The sequence below is a fragment of the Phaethon lepturus genome, unplaced genomic scaffold, assembly GCF_000687285.1.
Source record: "Phaethon lepturus isolate BGI_N335 unplaced genomic scaffold, ASM68728v1 scaffold26987, whole genome shotgun sequence".
In the NCBI taxonomy this organism is placed as follows: Eukaryota; Metazoa; Chordata; class Aves; order Phaethontiformes; family Phaethontidae; genus Phaethon; species Phaethon lepturus.
Window position 1 is genome coordinate 22,215 of NW_010550204.1, and position 18,529 is coordinate 40,743.

At 42.9% G+C, this 18,529-nt stretch overlaps 1 protein-coding gene across 1 annotated transcript in view; it reads left to right on the forward strand.

Annotated features, from left to right (window-relative positions):
• The window catches only part of SRGAP1 (SLIT-ROBO Rho GTPase activating protein 1), a gene marked incomplete at its 5' end in the record, with an annotated part of 36,692 nt that extends 20,581 nt beyond the window's left edge, over positions 1-16,111 (forward strand). The window contains 6 exons of the mRNA XM_010290498.1: positions 1,881-2,105; positions 2,712-2,791; positions 11,193-11,373; positions 11,943-12,077; positions 12,202-12,547; positions 14,894-16,111. Of these exons, the coding sequence (XP_010288800.1) occupies positions 1,881-2,105; positions 2,712-2,791; positions 11,193-11,373; positions 11,943-12,077; positions 12,202-12,547; positions 14,894-15,271 (1,345 nt within the window). The remainder of the gene's footprint in view (positions 1-1,880; positions 2,106-2,711; positions 2,792-11,192; positions 11,374-11,942; positions 12,078-12,201; positions 12,548-14,893) is intronic.
• Between the last annotated feature and the right edge of the window lie 2,418 nt (positions 16,112-18,529).

Below are 18,529 nucleotides of genomic sequence, written 5' to 3' on the forward strand. Positions count from 1 at the left end.
TTCCTGCTTCCAGTTGGAATATCCCTTGCTGTGACTTGTGTCTGTTGCCTCTCATCCCTTTGCTGTGCATCTGTGTCTGACTCTCTCCTGTTTATAATTTTGATAGTAGTAGATTGCAGGTAGATTCTCTAGTAGCCTTCTCATCTAAAGTCTGAACAAACTCAGTTCTCTCCACTTCACCTTATAACCCATATGCTCCAGCTCCCCAGCCATCTCAGTTGCCCTTTTCTGGACTTGCAGCAGTTCGTCAGTCTGTCAAAACTAGACACTAGTACCTCATGCGCAGCTTCACGAGCATCAAGTGGAAGAGGAATAATCAATTCCCTTGACCTGCTGGCTTTGGTCTTCCTAATATAGCCACATATGCAACTAGCCTTCTTTGCGGGAGGACACATTTCTGAATCACAGCGAACTTCATGTCCAGGAAGTGCTTTTCCCAGTGCTTTTCCTTGGGAGCTATTACGCAACAATCAGCTCCAGACTGTAATAATACATGGGATTATTCCATCCCACAGGCAGGACTTTGTGTTCGTCCTTGCTGAACTTGATGAAATCCCCAAATCCCCGTGCGTCCATTCCTCCAACTTGTCAAGGTTCTTCTAAATGGTAACCCTGACCTTTAGCATACCTACTGCACTGCCCTCAGTGTGGCATCATCTGTAAGTGGGCTGAGTGTGCACTCCATCCTGCTGTCTAGGTCATTCATGGAGATGTTGAACAGCATCAGCCCCAGTATTGAGCCCTGAGGAGCACCATATGTTACCAGCCACCAGCAGAACTTCCCATGTTTCATGATGATAATCTTTTTTATGTGTTTTTATGCACTTCCTTGCACACATCAAAAGGCTGAACCACCTTATAAATAAGTAGAACAAGATGTCTCCAATTAACACACAGGACATGATAATATGGCATAAGAAAGGGGAGAGCATGATTAATTTTACAAGTTATGAGGGGAGTAATTTAGAAGGTTTGCCTCTTCAGTTTGTATTGTTTGTACACAGAAAATGCTCTCTAAAATTCCCTTTCTAAAGGTAATACGATGCTGTATTTAAACACAACCAGACAATAATCCATATGCTGCTTCAGAGTGCAGAACAACACTGAGATAAAGGGCATCCCAGCACTTCAGGTTCTTCTGTTTGACTGGCCCTGCACAGAACCACTTAAAAGCCAGCATTTCAACTAGAAATGTCAATGCTTTTAAACAAGAGAATAAATAGCAACTTTTCATTCAAAATCAAAATTGAAAACCAGTAGTGTTGCATTTTCTGAAGAAAAGGAGAGCTTGCAAAAGTTGGTTAATATGAGTAATCAAAGCCCTTTGTTTGGACGCTTCCAAAATGAAACTCTTGTGGGAGTTTGTGGGCAGAAGACAAGGTGCTCAGGGGTTTTAGGTTGTACGGTAAAAACAGAAACCAGAAGTCACAAGAGCCTTTGTAAGACAAGAACCAGGAACTAAGTTGCCTCCAGAAGACAATTTTGCCTAAGTTATATAGCCAGATGATGGGAGAGATGCATCAAGGTCTCATGAGAAATGTATACCCACTTTGGATCCAGTCTAATTAAGGCTCCAAGTATAAGCACTGATGAGATTGAAGCAGCAGCAGTTGATGCATTTTACATTTGCCAATTAGGTCAGCGTACACTAAACACAATAGTGTGGGAACACACACATATATGTGCTATAAACTCACTTTATAAGGTATATAGCCTATTGACAAAACCCCTTTTTTTGTTTTGTTACTTTATGTGGGATTAAGTGTCAAGGAGAGCAGGAAATCTCTAAGTGGCAATGGAAAATAAAGCTTCTCCAGTTTTCAGAATAAGGTTAGTCACAGTGGAAAAGTAAATGTTTCTTGATTTTTCTGTTATAACAGCCTTTCACAGTACAGTGATGAAAACATGATGGATCCGTACAACCTGGCCATTTGTTTTGGGCCAACCCTGATGCCTGTTCCAGACATACAAGACCAGGTGTCTTGTCAGGCCCATGTGAATGAGATAATCAAAACTATCATCATCCATCACGAGGCTATTTTTCCAGATGCTAAAGAACTTGATGGGCCAGTGTATGAAAAATGCATGGCTGGAGATGACTACTGGTAAGTCAGAATATTACCCTTCTATCTCCTTAACAAAATCATTAGACTGGTTGTCTGGATAAGTCCTGTGATACAGAATTACTTTCACACACAATAGAAGTACGAAGATAAATGAGAAGAACATTTAGGTTCACACAGTAAAGTGTTAGCAATAAAAAACCATGAAGTAAAGGCAATTATTATAAGGTTCCCTACAGCATTTTGTGGAGGAAGCTACCCTTGTATTCAGCCAGACGCAGCCACAATTCCAGCTGTACTGTGCAGAGCACACAGCCAGGTAGGAAACTGGCTTTCTGGCTATGAACCACTTTAACAAATTTCAGCTTGTGGTGCCTTCCCCCTGCTCCTTTTCTATCTTAGCAACACACACACTTTTTACAAATGAAAGGATTCAAAGGTTCTAGGAATTTCTTAATAACTGAAGGTGGTGTTTGAAGGAGAGGTGTGTAGGCTTCTTCAGGAATTGTGTATTCATAGCACATCATGAGAATTGTGTTGCACATAACTTTATAACATTATAAGAATAATTTTAAATAATCTCATGGGGGTGGCATATTTTTGAGATGTGTGGTTTTTCTCTCTGCTCAACCTTTTATTTCCCTTCAGTGACAGCCCATACAGCGAACATGGTACCTTAGAGGAAGTGGACCAGGATGCTAGCACAGAGCCCCATACCAGTGAAGACGGTATGTCTGTTACATTACTGTGCCTTTGATGGGAGTAAGTTTTACAGGTGTTTCATGCGGGAGACCTTCTTCCTTTCCTAATTCTGTCTTCTTTGAAAGAAAGGGATTTCAGTCCTGGTGTTCTGTAGCAAAGCCATCATCTTTAATCTCTGTTTGTGTGCTTTTTACTCTGATTCATCTGTGTTTGACCAGCTGTTTCCTTGTTCTCTCCTGATTTGCCCAGTCACAGGAAGGGCAAGAGAGGAACTGTTCCAGTCAGCACATACTATTTTCTGATATAATGTTACATTTTTAGTGACTCTTTATTTTTTGTCTGCAAAAACTAAACCTATCAAAAGTGTGTCTTTAAATATTTCGGCTAAGGGGTATTTGCCATTCGGTGGGCTCTATTTTCATATGAATTTAAAAGCTATTCCATCTAAAGGATTTATAACTTCTGAAAAACATGTGTGTAGCCCCCACTGTGCAACTTCTGAACAATAGTAATTTGCTATAAATATCAATCACATATACACTGACAGTTCTGGGTATAATAGATATCCATGAAAAATTTGATGCATCTCCATCATGTCAATTCTTTTTAGCCAGGTTTCTTAAAGGTGGATTTGACTGTGACATATTTCAATTGGACCATCCTTCAGGTGTCCTTCTCAGTAAGGGTCTGCCCAGTTTCAAGCAAATGTAACAGATGGTAAAAGGTGTCAAAATTGTCAAATAGCTACCATTTCCTGACGATTAGTAGCCAGTCAGAGGTGAAAGATTCAGAATAATGCTCCCCGTAGAGAAGAGCTGCAGTGTGAGCTCACTGCATATCTGGCCAGCAGTCAACCCAGACAGAGCAACCAGCACACATGCACCAGCAGAAACAAAAGCTGCCCCTTGTCCATCTTAGAGGACGCATGGAAAGAGGAAGAGACAGAGAGGGGCAAAGGGGAGGAAAAGAGCTATAGCAGAGAAGGAATTATTTTTTTTAAAAAGGATGTCATAAGGGATACTGGTTAGGAGCTGGGACGATTGCCATAGGGAAGGGGAACAGGAAGGTGTATCTATAGGAAACCTGGCTACACTGCTCCCATTGCACAGAGAACAATGTAAACAATAGTTGCACTCTAGCTATACCCGTTTGCTTTGTCACGTAGACAAGCTGTCGGTGACAGATTGCCTGTCTGTCCCCCTTTGCCACGGTGAGGACGGGCAGGCAGAGTCTATCAGTGCAGCTGTTTGGAGAGGAGGGACAGTTGGGTGGGCAGGAATCACAGAAGGGGAAAAAACTGAGGATAGGTGAGAAGTCAATGCTAATCTTCTGCCTGGGGTGTATACCCATGCCTGCACTTGCAGTGGGGAATACTGACAGTTTTACAAGACAGCCTGTACATGGGTTCCTCCCCACCGGCTCTGTAGAGCTAAACCTACCATCTTTCTACAACACAGCTCCGCTAAATGGTGTGAACAAACTCATAATGGCACTTTATTTTTCCAAGAGAGTATAGCTATACTTTATAAGAACTCTTTCTTCCATTGGAGCTATGAAGCAAGAGTGGAAGCTGAAGAAGTCTCATTGAGAGCACAAGTTAAGTAGTGAAATGCAGGTGACACACCAGTTCAATGTATTGGGGACAACTTTGGGGTTCCTTGACAAAACTGAGAGATAAAGGCCTGAGTGGGCATGGCAAAGAAGTGCAGTTTTCCAGCAGTAATCAAAAGCAGTTACTTCAAAACCATGCCTAGGAAAGGGCAGGTCAAGTTTGGCGATTAGCCCCTCTATTCCGCCCTGGTGAGACCCCACCTGGAGTCCTGCGTCCAGCTCGGAAGCCCTCAGCCCAGGAAAGACATGGACCTGTTGGAGAGAGTCCAGAGGAGGACCACAAAAATGGTCAGAGGGGTGGAACACCTCTTCTATGAGGACAGACTGAGAGAGTTGGGGTTGTTCAGCCTGGAGAAGAGAAGGCTCTGGGGAGACCTTCTTGCAGCCTTCCAGTACTTCAAGGGGGCTTACAAGAAAGATGGGGACAGACATTTTAGCAGGGCCTGTAGCAATAGGACAAGGGGTAATGATTTTAAACTAAAAGAGGGTAGATTCAGACTAGATCTAAGGAAGAAGTTTTTCACAATGAGGGTAGTGAAATACTGGCAGGTTGCGCAGAGAGGTGGTAGATCCCCCATCCCTGGAAACATTCCAGGTCAGGTTGGACGGGGCTCTGAGCAACCTGATCTAGTTGAAGATGTCCCTGCTCACTGCAGGTGCATTGGACTAGATGGCCTTTAAAGGTCCCTTCCAACCCAAAGAGTCTATGATTCTATGACTAAAACATCAGCAGGATCCAGAGGAGCAGGACTGTGGCATTGCACAGTGCGTCACCTGTGCCTCAATAATCATGGGCTTTACCTCGCCACTGTATTTTATAATAACAGCTTTACATTCCTCTTGTGGTACTATCTGTGTTACAATTGTGTCACTGGTGAAGACAAACCCTGAAAAGAATAGCTGTCCACAGGACAAAGTTCTGTTAAAAGATTTAACTGCTCAAGACATGGTTTTTTTTCACCAGATTGGCCAGCAATTTAATTCTAGTTGCCCCATTTCACCTTTTTAATTAATTCAGTGCTGAAAGGAAGCAGACTTTTGTGTTTACAGCAAAATAATTGTTAGCACAAAAATATTTGCAATCTAGGGAAATACTGCTGCAAAGCTAAAGATTAGCAAGCCTGGATCTCGTACAAAACAGTGCTGGTCTTCAGTTCCCAGCCTCCAAGCTCTAAACCATTTTTTTCCACTGATACAGCTTTCCATTATAATAGTACGTTTTTCTGATGTAGGTTACAGACTTTAAATTAAATGCCTTTACCATCTCTTTGCACATACATTCATGTGTTTGTCCTTTGGGCAATTCCTTTTTAAAAATGTTCCTGAGAGGTGGGAATTTTTCACTTTGTCTATTGGGTGGGAGTGTTGATCTGCTGGTTGTCCAGAGAAGGGCAACGAAGCTGGTTGGGGTGGAGCACAAGGCTTACGAGGAGCGGCTGAGGGAACTGGGGTTGTTCAGTCTGGAGAAGAGGAGGCCGAGGGGAGACCTTATCGCTCTCTACAACTACCTGAAAGGGGGGTGTGGCGACGAGGGTGTTGCCCGCTTCTCCCAAGTAACCAGTGATAGGACAAGAGGAAATGGCCTCAAGTTGCGCCAGGGGAGGTTTAGATTGGATATTAGGAAAAATTTCTTCACTGAGAGGGTGGTCAGGCATTGGAACAGGCTGCCCAGGGAGGTGGTGGAGTCACCATCTCTGGAAGTGTTCAAAAAAGTGTGGATGGGGAGCTTCAGGACGTGGTTTAGGGGACATGGTGGTGTTGGGTTAATGGTTGGACTTGATGATCTTGAAGGTCCTTTCCAACCTAGTGATTCTGTGATTCTGTTATTGAACTTCATGAGAGTCACCAATTGACCTGTGATGGACAAAAGAAAAGCTTCTACTAAAGAGTCTGGAGTAATTTGGCATTTTAATGCGATTGATTCATTGATTATAAGCTGGATGCATCACTGCCAGCTCTATGTGGAGAGAGAGAAGGGGAGGCACAGCATTGCTGCTGTATTGATCAGACACGTGGTACTTACATATTTCCCTCTGTTAGGAGATGGAAGAAGCAGATTCTATAAATGGAGGGGGGTACGTTGAAAATCTGATTAGTTTTATGCTAAAATGTTGTATATATACACAAGACCAAGCAGCTAACCCCATATGAATTACAGGGTTATTGAAACATAATCCAGAGGCTATGATCAAAAGTGAAAGGATTTTTTTTTCTACTTTAGTTTTTTTTACAAGAATTACTTGCTGTATAAAGTTAAACTACAAGTGCATCTGTCTATGTCTATTAGAATAAACCCATCTGCAGGGGCTGACTCAGTAGCGCTAGGCATGTTTAATTACAACTTAGAAAACAACAAGACTTTTTAAAAAGTAAAAATTAAGTTATGTCTGCAGAGGTAAAATCTCGTAGCTTGGGGAAAGAAGGCTGGAACTTATAACTGAGCATATAAATACTTCATAACTGCTTAATTTTAAGCATAAAAATTGCCTTTTTTTCATAAGGTTACTGGTGTTCATATATTTCTGTTGATCACTGGAAAAGGAAGAGGGAAGGAGAAAGACGTGCATTTTACTGTAGTGTTTTCAGTCATTATTTAAATGTGCAGCAAGTATCTCTATTAAGGAAAACACATAAGTTTCTTCTTTCTCCAAAATCGGGAAATGAAATTTCATTTGTTCAGAACATTTGTTCTTAAGCTGAGGCACAAAAAAATCTATCTGTAATTTTGCTGCAGAAGAACCTTTACCTGAAAGTGCCTCTGTAGTAAAGATTCAAAGGATATTGTTCATGTTTTGCTGAGGCAGTTTTTAGCATATTTCCTTTACTTTCAATTTGCTGGAGATTTTTTATTCTTGTTGGAGGCATATGGAAAAGGGTGCCTAGGTTTGTTTTCAAAGGAAATAAGAGAGAATTTCCTGAGGAAGTTAAACAGATGGGTTTCTCCTGGGAAAACACACATACAATTAATATCATACTGTTCATAGATATCTTATAAACATAGGGTAAATATTGAGATGGTAGTTTTGCTGGAAACAAAAATTACAGGGACACATAAGACTGTAAGTTATTGTTGTGTCCCAACACATAGTAATTTTCCTTCTTTTCAGTAATGCATGCTGTGACTGACATTTTGCCAAATTCTGTTCTGTCGACACCTTGCAACGCTTCTTTGCTTTTGCTGTTCCCCAGTCAGAGAACTGCTGTCCTGAGGACAGGACTTTGAAACTGCAAAGCCACTGTTCTCTGATGGGGTGCAGAAGAGGATAAAGACATCGGGGGATAGAGGATAAAGACATCGGGAGATAGCGTCTTCCCAGGGAGTTCAAGGACATACGCTATTCCCGACAGCCAGGGTACATCTGGGAGAACGGAGGAAGAGCAGAGCAATAGCAAGCGCCCCCAAAAAGTGCAGGGGATGGTCTCCCATCTTTTCCTTAACTCTTTGTGCCCTGGGGCGTAGAGGGCAGCAGTGCCACTTCAGTGCCCTCACCTCCGTAGGGAGGTTAGTACTACATCTGGCACTCCAATCCCAAAATTAAAATTAGCACTTGTGTTTCTTCTGCCCTTTCTGCTCTTCCAAGCAGTGTAAGCTTTTCCCACAGTTCTTCAGTTTGTCCTAATTTTTCATTGCCATAGCATTGCCTGAGTCACTAGAGATGATAGTATGTCATCAAATACTTCTTGCTATTGTAGGCAAGTGCCCCCAGCTATGGACAGAACCGTGCAATTATATTTCCCTCCAAGCTGTCAGTTTTACTGTTAGTCATTCAGTACCACACAGAATTTGAGTTACAGTTCCCAAACTGAGCTTTCATCACCTTTGCTTTTTTGGAAATGCTTGTCTGTCAGTCAGTAACCTTGATATTAAATGGCTTAACTTTTCAAAATGCATTTATTTCTAGGAGTAACTGTCATGGTACTTTGGTTTTTACTATTAAGGCTTGACCTGTCACAAGGTGAATTACTATTTAAGTACAGTCTCAGTACTGTTTGCTGTAGGAAAGTTCTTTTCACGTAAAAGCGACCTTCAAGCAAAGAAAATGCCCCTTTCAAATTAGTAAAACCAGTCTGAACTTATTTTTGGTTCTATTAAGAAAACTGTGTGAGATCTACTGGGCACTTCTCCCTGAGGAGGTGGGATTTGTTACCCAGGCAATCTAACGAGCATGTCTCAAAAGTCACATCCATTATGGGTACCTTACCAATTCACACAACTGGTTCCAGTGGGGCAGCTTCCTTCAGGCCTCTGAGAAAGTGTGTGAGTCTTGCAGGCGATGGAAGGATACGAAAAACGGATTCCCATCGTGCACCACATTTAGTGTAATTCCGCTGAGGGAGATAGAACTATTTCTAGTTTAGTCCATTAATTTGTAAATAAAAAGACCTGTATAGTCAAATGTGGGATACTATATGCTCCCTTGAAATTAGCAGAGAAACAGGCGATCCCATCGCTAATCAGTGTAGGCGTTTATCAATCAATCCAGCACCCATCGCTATTATCAGTTTACTTCAGAGAATGACGAAGGAAAATATGTACAGGAGGTTTGGGATTTTCTTACTTGCTGTAAAGATTTCTTTGTTTCATTGGGGTTTTTTGCATTTTACAGTATTACCCGTTAGTGAGTGACTGGCTCTCTGAAACAAATTCTTGACCCCTTCTTCTATAACCCGTAACTTACCTGCAATCTGAGAACAGTGTGTTCATAGAAACGTCTGCTCCTTTGCAATCCTACCTGATCCCAGTAATACCTTCTTATAATGAATTCCACAAGCAATGGGCAGATATGTGTAAAAACAGCCTTCTTTTGTCAGTATTACATTATTGCCATTTGATTTAAATTTGATTTAATATTGCTCTCTTAAACATGATGCAAGACAAACAGGCATGTTTCATTTTAATTTTTTTTTTCTCTTCTTTTGGCAATAATGTCTTTCCATGCCTACAGTCACATCTCTACTTTCTGTTATACTGTAGATAGAGTATCCAGAAATGAAAACAGGATTGTGCATTAAGTTATATCACTAATAGATACACCAGCATTAAAGTTTTGCCGTTTTTCCAGAATGTTTCATTCTATGTCATCTTTACATTTTCTTTGCTTAAAAACATAAAACCAAGAAACATATCACCTCCCACCCACCCCCAGGGAATGCCTGTCGGCGAGGCACCCAGTAGTGATACATTTTCAGGAATTAATACTGTTATTGCTAGATTCTTATTTGCGTTTATATAATCAAAGTGATTTCTGACAGCGTACATTACTTTTGCATTTGTAATGGTGATTTCCCCATACCACCATACGCCATCTCTGGAAAGTTTCCGAGCTTGTAACTCCTGAGCACCCTGGAGTTCGTCACTGACGGGAGCTCTTAGCGTGACTGCAGAAGCCACAAACCACAAGACAGCCTTCTGCAGGCTGGGCAAGTTATTAAAAAAAAACATCTGCGAACTGTGATCTTAATAAAGGTGCTATCATTATGTTTTCATGCTGTAGGATGAAGTTAATTTCAAAAAGACATTCCCGTGCAAAACGTTGTCGTAAAGGGACAGTGGCTTTCATTACCAGCCTCGTTCTTTGGGGAATTAAAACCTCAGCAATTTTAATTTGCATCAGACAGAAAGTTGCTATGCTAGTCATTATCCCAGATGTTAATTTCCATCTAAATATTGCTCTAATTATGTAAAGAAATTTGTCAATTCGGGGACTCTGAGTTACTGGAATCAACAAAGTGTGTGCATTTTAAACCTGTATTTTACAGGTTTTTCTTTATGTTTTGAGGCTGTGATCGCCAATTTTCATCTGTTTGAGCTCAGGTGCTTTTAGTTTTGTGCAGAAGAAACTAGAGGTTGTTAAAATCACAGCTGTCTCACTGACGTCCGGGCACAGCTCTGAAGATGCCTGCGAGCAGACATTCAGCAGGGACCCTTCGCCAGCATCAGTAGGCTTCCCACCCAAGCACAGGTTACGGGATGGAGTCCGTTACCAGTGTAAGGCTGAGCTTGCCAGCGTACTGACAGAAGATTAGCCAGCACTGTAAGCAGTGCTTGACTTCAGACAATACCGGCCTCCCCTGCAGAATCCAGAGGAACTCAGGATGCTGGAGCAGGCAGAGCTGCCTCAGGGCAGCGTGAGGCCACACAGGGACCGATTCTGCGGAGGACTCGTTCTCAGGCGGTCTGGAGCCATCTGCCTCACTCACAAAGGGTGTTAAAGGAGCAGATTAAAGCACTATGCTTCGGTGTTGTGTAAAACAGTAGGTTTTCACCAGGTCTGCACACTCGGCACGTAAAAGACATCTCGTAGCCTGATTAGGCAATGCGTCCCTACTCATGCACAGGGAAGTCCTGTCTTCCTTCCTTTGCCACCACAGATGGCACTCCCGTTTACTTTTCCTTTATCACGCTGCTTCCTCAGACCTCTGATTATTCATCTGGGTTTGTTCATCTTATTTTCAGAGAGGTCTTAATTTCCTGGCCTCCATCCCGCTCGCAGCCAAGAAGGAGCCCTTGCAGCAGGAGGCAGAGGCCTCTCCCACACCAGCAGCTATTGTAACATTTGAGGATGCTGTTATGTTTTCTGCAGCTTGCAAAGCAACCCAGATGTTTCACACTTGGGGCACAGATTGATTATGTTTCTTTGTAAAGGACATATTATAACTATTGCCTGAAGTCTGCCTTAGCTCAGCTGATCTCTGTCAACTCTGCTTAGTAAGAATGAGCACTGAGAAAATGCAATAAACAGGTTTTATGAAACCAAAATGAGCAGATAAGCTGATGCAGAATCTGATACCCGTTCTTCTTCCCTCCCTACACAGAGTGCGAGCCCATAGAAGCTATAGCCAAGTTTGACTATGTCGGAAGATCTGCACGAGAACTGTCTTTCAAGAAAGGAGCTTCCCTTCTGCTCTATCACCGAGCATCTGAAGACTGGTGGGAAGGAAGGCACAATGGAATTGATGGCCTTGTGCCTCACCAGTACATAGTGGTGCAGGATATGTAAGCAGTGTCTCCCATGACCAGGTTCTTGGTGGGGTGTAAAAACATGCTGAAGCAATTAACAAACTGATTTCCAAATGGAACAGTGGTTTAAAGGCTCAGATAGATTAAACGTTTGCCTTCTATGCAGGATGCCTCTGTCTTTATTGCCCTGAATTGACAACTCTTAATCAAAAGCTACCACTAGGCTAAGCTACTTTATTTATGGATATGTTCCCAGTACATTAAGAGACAGATGCTCCTGCACCTATTTTAATTTGCCTATCTCATTGTAGCAATTGCAGACATTTAAATTCAGAATAGCAAGGGCTGGAGAAACGCAGTTTTACAGTATTAAGCATGTGCTTTGCCAAGGATGACAGAGTTCTTGTTTACAGAAAGGTTACAGTCAAAATATAAAGAGCTCAATAAACAAAAGGATTATAAGCAATTTTTGGAGACATGGAGGGGCTGCAGTGCATTATAACATGCCTGCTTTTCTTAAGGGGATTAAAACCTGGGAGTGCCAAGATGCTCTCCTTCACACCTAACTCACTGACTTCTCATCTCACCATGTGTGTTCTGTTCAGGGATGATACTTTCTCAGATACACTGAGCCAAAAAGCAGACAGCGAGGCCAGCAGTGGACCCATAACCGAGGACAAGTCATCATCAAAGGACATGAACTCTCCCACCGACCGTCACTCTGACGTGTACTTAGGAAGGTAAGCTTGAACATAACGTTTTCAGTAGCACTGCTTACAGCTCAGGTAACACAGCAATTACTTCTCCACGTGGTAATGGTGGGTCACTACAACTGGTCCTATAACCACTTCTTCATTGGTGCAGGCAAAGAAAGAGATCAGAACCTCCACCTCCTCTAAGACGCCCCGGCAGGAGCAGTGATGGTCACTGCCCAGTACACCCACCTCACCCTCTCTCCAACTCCTCCATGGAACTAGGTTCTCCCAACCTGGCAACTCACTGCAGTCCCAGAGCCCTCCTTCAAAATCGCAACCTCAATGCCGACAGCCCTGAAAGGAGGCGTAGACCTGGACATGGCAGTCTGACTAACATCAGTAGGCACGATTCTCTGAAGAAGGTTGATAGCCCTCCAATTAGAAGATCGACATCATCTGGTCAGTACACAGGTTTCAATGACCATAAGCCACTGGACCCAGAGACAATAGCTCAGGTTTGTGTCTTTTTTATTTTATGTCACTCCCTGATTTTCTGAGGAGCAAGTCTCAGTGAATAGCATAGCACAGAACATGTACACTGGTAGGAGTGTGTGTGCAGGAGAACATCCTACTTAGCTTTTTAAACAGGGTGCCTGTGATAGAAGATGCATTAAGGGATCCTGGATAGAAGAAGCACAAGGGGGAATAGACATTGCAGAAGCAATAAAATAAAATTATTTCCTGCTATACCATAATAAAATTGCCTCTGCCACCCAGAACACTAGGATAGTATATGATTACAACAGCTATGTAAATCTGTGTGCTCTGAAGAAGGCTGGTCTATTCTAACTAATTAGTGTCCAATTATTTCTCAGTATTACACTTTGCAGAAAAGCACTCTGACAGGCTAGTAGCAACCATTGCCATTCAAAGCACAGATTTACATTCCAGGGTCTTGTGGATTTTACATAATTTTCATATAGTTCATACTGTATGTTGATTTGATGCTTGTAGTTGTTCCTAAGAACATGGTGTTCAAGACATTCCACCTGCATAAATCATGGGCTGTGTTGTTCTGGTGTGAACACTCACCATTCTCATTCCTAGCAGTGAAGAGGTGAGAAGGATGGAATAGGGAGCACCCTGATCATCAAATTGGTCTGTTGTACAGAGCTGTTAACAGCTCTTGAGCAATTAGATACTACTGTCTTCAGAACTTGCATTTGGTCTAGGTAGTATAACATTCTAGGTAGCACCTCGAATACTGTGTTCAGTTTTGGGCCCCTCACTACAAGAAGGACATTGAGGTGCTGGAGTGTGTCCAGAGAAGGGCAGCAACGCTGGTGAAGTGTCTAGAGCACAAGGCTTATGAGGAGCAGCTGAGGAAACTGTAGTCATTTAGCCTGGAGAAAAGGAGGCTGAGGGGAGACCTTATCACTCTCTACAACTGCCTGACAGGAGGTTGCAGCGAGGTGGGTGTTGGTCTCTTCTCCCAAGTAACAAGCGATATGATGAGAGGAAATGGCCTCAAGTTGCACCAGGGGAGGTTTAGACTGGATATTAGGAAAACTTCCTTCACCGAAAGGCTTGTCAAGCTTTGGAATAGGCTGCCCAGGGAAGTGGTGGAGTCACCATCCCTGGAGTTATTTAAAGGATGTGTAGATGTGGTGCTTAGGGACATGGTTTAGTGGTGGACTTGGCAGTGCTGGGTTAACGGTTAGACTTGATTATCTTAAAGGTCTTTTCCAACCTAAACAATTCTGTGATTCTGTGATTCTATTCTATGATTACTAGGGGCACTCTGAGGGTACTATATGATTGCAAAGGTATTTTACAATAACTCTGGTACTTATGTTTGAAAATGTAATGTACTGGTGATGCTTTCTTTCAAACTCTACTTCCACTGATGGATAGAAGGGACTGTCGTGCTTGCATCAGAAAGGTAAACCATGTATTAGAGAGTTAGAAAGTGTAAATATTTTTACTGTTTTATGTTACTATTAGTTGTTTATTTACTTTCCTGGAACCACACACAGTGCTATTTGGTTTAAGCTGGTTTTTTTGATGCCTAGACTACTGATCATTCGGCAGTGAAAGAACACAAACTTTGATTAACTGCATGCAAGTTACTGTGAGCAAGCAGGGAACACCAGATATTTAACCTCAGTTGTATCTCAATACCACTGAAAAATTTTAAACAAGTGTCCTAGTGCATTCTTTTAGCATTTGTGACAGAAATTCTGATGAAAAAAATTTACTAGCTAAGCTCACGGAACAATGTCTTGCAGTTTTTTCTGCTTAAAATTTAACTCAGAGAAACAGGAGGAGAGAATAGCTGATAGACAAACAAGCTTTATTTCCTTAGAAAACCTGGTTTATAATCCGCGTGAGAGAATACAGATCCTGAACACCTGGGGCCCTAGAGGAGGGGAGCAGTCAGCTAAGAAGTAGCAAATGGACTAAAATCTTTACAGCTGTCAGTACCAAAGAGGGGACAGAAGTCTTCAGAGTTAAATGTGCTGCTAAGCAAATATTCGTAGTCCTGACAATCACTTAATAAAATGGCTTGCAGGTTTTCATTCAATTGAATTTTTAAAATTTTTAGATTAAATTTGACTCTGTCATGTGAACAGGTTAAATATGTGTAATGTCCAGCCAAAGCTGCCATCTTTCATCATCAATCATAGTGTCTTTCAAATAGATCTGGTGGAAACTGGCTTTCACACTATAATACTCGTTAAAGAGAGGATGGTTGGCAAATTAACTCAACGCATTTGTCACCTCCTCTTTCCCACTCCTCCCGTACTTTGCATTCAGTAGCAATTCGAATGATGTGCCACTCTCTCTGTGCTCTGACCCAGGACATCGAGGAGACAATGAACACGGCACTGAACGAGCTCCGTGAGCTGGAGCGGCAGAGCTCGGCGAAGCACGCCCCCGATGTCGTGTTGGACACCTTGGAACAAATGAAAAACACCCCCACCCCTGCCACCTCCACGGAGTCGCTCAGCCCTCTCCACAGCGTCGTTTTAAGGAGCTCCGAGCCTCAGATCCGCCGTAGCACTAGTTCTTCCAGTGACACCATGAGTACTTTCAAGCCCATGGTGGCCCCTAGAATGGGAGTGCAGCTGAAACCTCCTGCTCTTAGGCCAAAACCTATTGTTCTTCCAAAAACAAACCCTAGCATAGGGCCTTCCCCTCCTTCCCAGGGTCCAGCTGACAAATCTTGCACAATGTAGACAGCTCAGCCACCCACAGTGCCCGGCTGGGGGATGCTAGGGAAAGGGATGGATTAACGATAGAAGTCAGGGCTCCATAACATCGTTTGTTCATGTTTGTAACTGGAGAGGCTTTGTTTTTCAGTGTTTTTGAATGTATTGTCTGAAACTAGCTTAACATGGGCATTTGTATTTTGTATGGTTTCAATTAAAAGAAAAACTGGACAATTGTGCATCGTTTTAAAAAACAAACATAGACTTACTTGAAAACTTGATGCTGCACCGTTTGTAATAAAACTGACACGGACCACAAACAGCTTGCCACATCGTACCATACTTCACAGTCTTACCGTAGCTATATAATAACAGACCCTGCACAAAACTAAGGGGCGGGAGGGTCAGGGGAGGTGGGACCTCTCATTCTCTGGGTCACCAAACCAAATCTTAAGCAGGTTAGTAAGAGCTGAAATCTAGCATGTGAGGATTAAGTGTCTGTGTGGAATGTCTAAGTCATCTCAGGCCACATTTCTTATTTAAGACACACCAAAAAAAATCCACCAAACCCTCACAACTCTCACAGTTGGCACCAAGTTTTAGCTTTCTTGTTGGCAGTCTCACAGCACTGGATGGGACTAGAGACCACATTGCTCTCACTGGTAAAAAGCAGCATTCCAGGTCACAGCTAAAGCACATCTCCAGGATAGTATCTAGAAACTCCTTTTACTGTCCTCTGTAATAGTGTACCTTTTCCCATGAAGCCAGACCTTCATTCCTTGATACCACATTTTTCACAAAAGCTAAATTCATTTAAAGTTCATAGTTGAGCGAGCCAGGCTCTGGGGAGTACGTGAATCTGTTGGTCCATTAGGCAGGCTGATAGGCGATTAAAAGGATCAACTACACAGTAATTCAGCAAAGTATCCCATTGACTTTATTGCTCAGTGTCCAATTAAAGACATGATTTGAGTTGTACGAGTCGGAGTTTCGAGCTGAGCTAGCTCCGCTGGCTGCCTTGCACGGCGCAGATGCTGCGCGCATCCGCAGTTATGCTGACGGCAGCAGGACAGGGACTCCATGAAGAGGGACTGCCTCCTGCCAGCAATGCAGGGGTCACTCACAGGACAGACAGCCGAGTTTCTGCTGCCTAGATTCAAGCTGGCTAAAGATTTCCATAACCACTTTTCCCTCTCTTCCCCGTTTTTTTAGCTGACAGAAATCAGTACCTTTCTTATGTCTGTGTGAGTGAGGACTGTCAACTTTGCTTAGCGCTCTGTTGTTAAACTTTGTTAGGCGTGAACTAAATGTACAGCTGTTTTGCACATTGCAACAGTAAGCCATAATATTATTTCAGTGAATATATTTTCCAAAAAACAATTCATAAAATAAGTTTCAGTGAAGAAGATGGGGGGAAAAAAACAAAAAGTTGTGGTCCACCTACAGGAGTACAACTGACTTTAAGTAAGATCTGTCTTTCCACGTAAATAATTAAGATCACACCATTGGAAACCTTGAAGTTGTACCACTCACTATACAATTGAGTTTGGGAGGGGAAGAATAGTGACAAAATTTGATAGACATAATTACTGAGGTGACAGGAGCAATTTCCTGTTATTTAGGAGCAACTTACTCCTGCTCTGGTTTACACCCTGTAGATAGGTAATGCAAAGCCCCAGGTGTGAAAAGTACCCCGCGGACCTCCTCGGAGAGCCAAACAGCGACGGGTATTTGCAAACCCTTCTCAATCCAGCCGCAGGCTTCACGTGCATCTAGGTTAGAGGCGAAGTCTTAATCCACCACAGCGGACTGTGCAGCATCAGTCGGCGAAGCTCCAGCCCTCCCGACTGTACTGCCCAGTCCTAACGCCAGGGCAAGAGCCTAAGCCAGGCCGGCCCCAGCTGCAGACCAGCGCTGGTCTACAGGGTCTGTTCACTCGGTCGGGACCAGAGACATTTTCAAGTAGTTCCCCAATTTACTAGAAACAGTGGAACAAACTGGAATTTCAGCTTTCATTCACATGCAGTTTTAGTCTAGCGTTTTTAAATTAACCCACCTGGTATAATTGAGATGGATACCTGTATCTTTAAATTGCATAGGGAATTTTGTATGTTTAAATAACTGTACTGGACTCCATAATGCTTATCTTAGAAATTGTTTAGCAAAAGAAAATATTAGAAACAGTGCATTTAGTGAATGCATCCACTTAGGGCATTCACACAGTTAAATGTGTAGTTTGATGGTTATTATAGATACTTAAAAGTATAGTAAGTGGATATGTAACAGGAAAGACTGCTACAACTACAGACGTACTAAAGGTAACTCCTGCACACCTAATCCAATCAGTATTGTCCTTTACTGTCAAGTTTGATAAATTGCAGTACTGGTAGCTTCCTGCTTGTTGACTGTTACCTAATTGTGTCAATGTACATCTGTAGTATGTACATGTGAAAGTGCCTTTAAATTTTAGAGGAGCTTTAGCCTTGCTCTTGTACTGTTGCATTTCCATTGCATCCTTCCCTGTTCGTGTATGGCTGCATTCCCATTGCATTCCTTCCACTCTCGAAGAACGAATGAAAACATGGAAATTTCACGGTTCTGGAAGAGAAATGTACTGTTAATCTGTTGTGACAATGCACTTTTATGTATAGTACTGTACATTTTTGGCATGTACCATTACAAGCTTCAGTATACATTCAGGTTTGTTCCTCATAGTGTATCTTTATAATAAAGAAGATGATAGTTCTGTCTGTGCGGTGTAGTTTTGCTGGGTAAACCGCCGTGTCTTCTAACATGGATTGCCAGTCGACATTTACCTTCCCCATAAAGGGAAAACAACCAGCATCCCCCAGCCACCCACCCCACCCGCGTCACGTCCCATCACCGTCTTGGCCTGAAGAAGCGCTTGTTCCCAGACGGGCTCCTACCTAACTTAAGAGCACCATGCCCGTAAGCTCACCCAAGTCCCTCCCTGCCTGAAGACCCCGACACAAAGAGCCACCAACCTCGCGCGGTTCTGCCCAAGCACCCGTCGAGGGCGGCCAGGGCCAGAATCCCCTGCTCAGCCAGCACACACACACACACACACACCCCCCGCTCCTCGCAGGATAAAAAGGGGTGGAAAAAAACCACTCCAGCTTCCGCATTGTAAAAACACGGTCCCAGAGTGAGGAGAGCATATATCAATACCCGAGGACATTCCTTACAGCAGAAGAAGGGACGCCATCACGCTGCGGGGGGGCAGCGCCACAGCTACAGGTTGTTTTCAGGGACCTTACGTCCGAG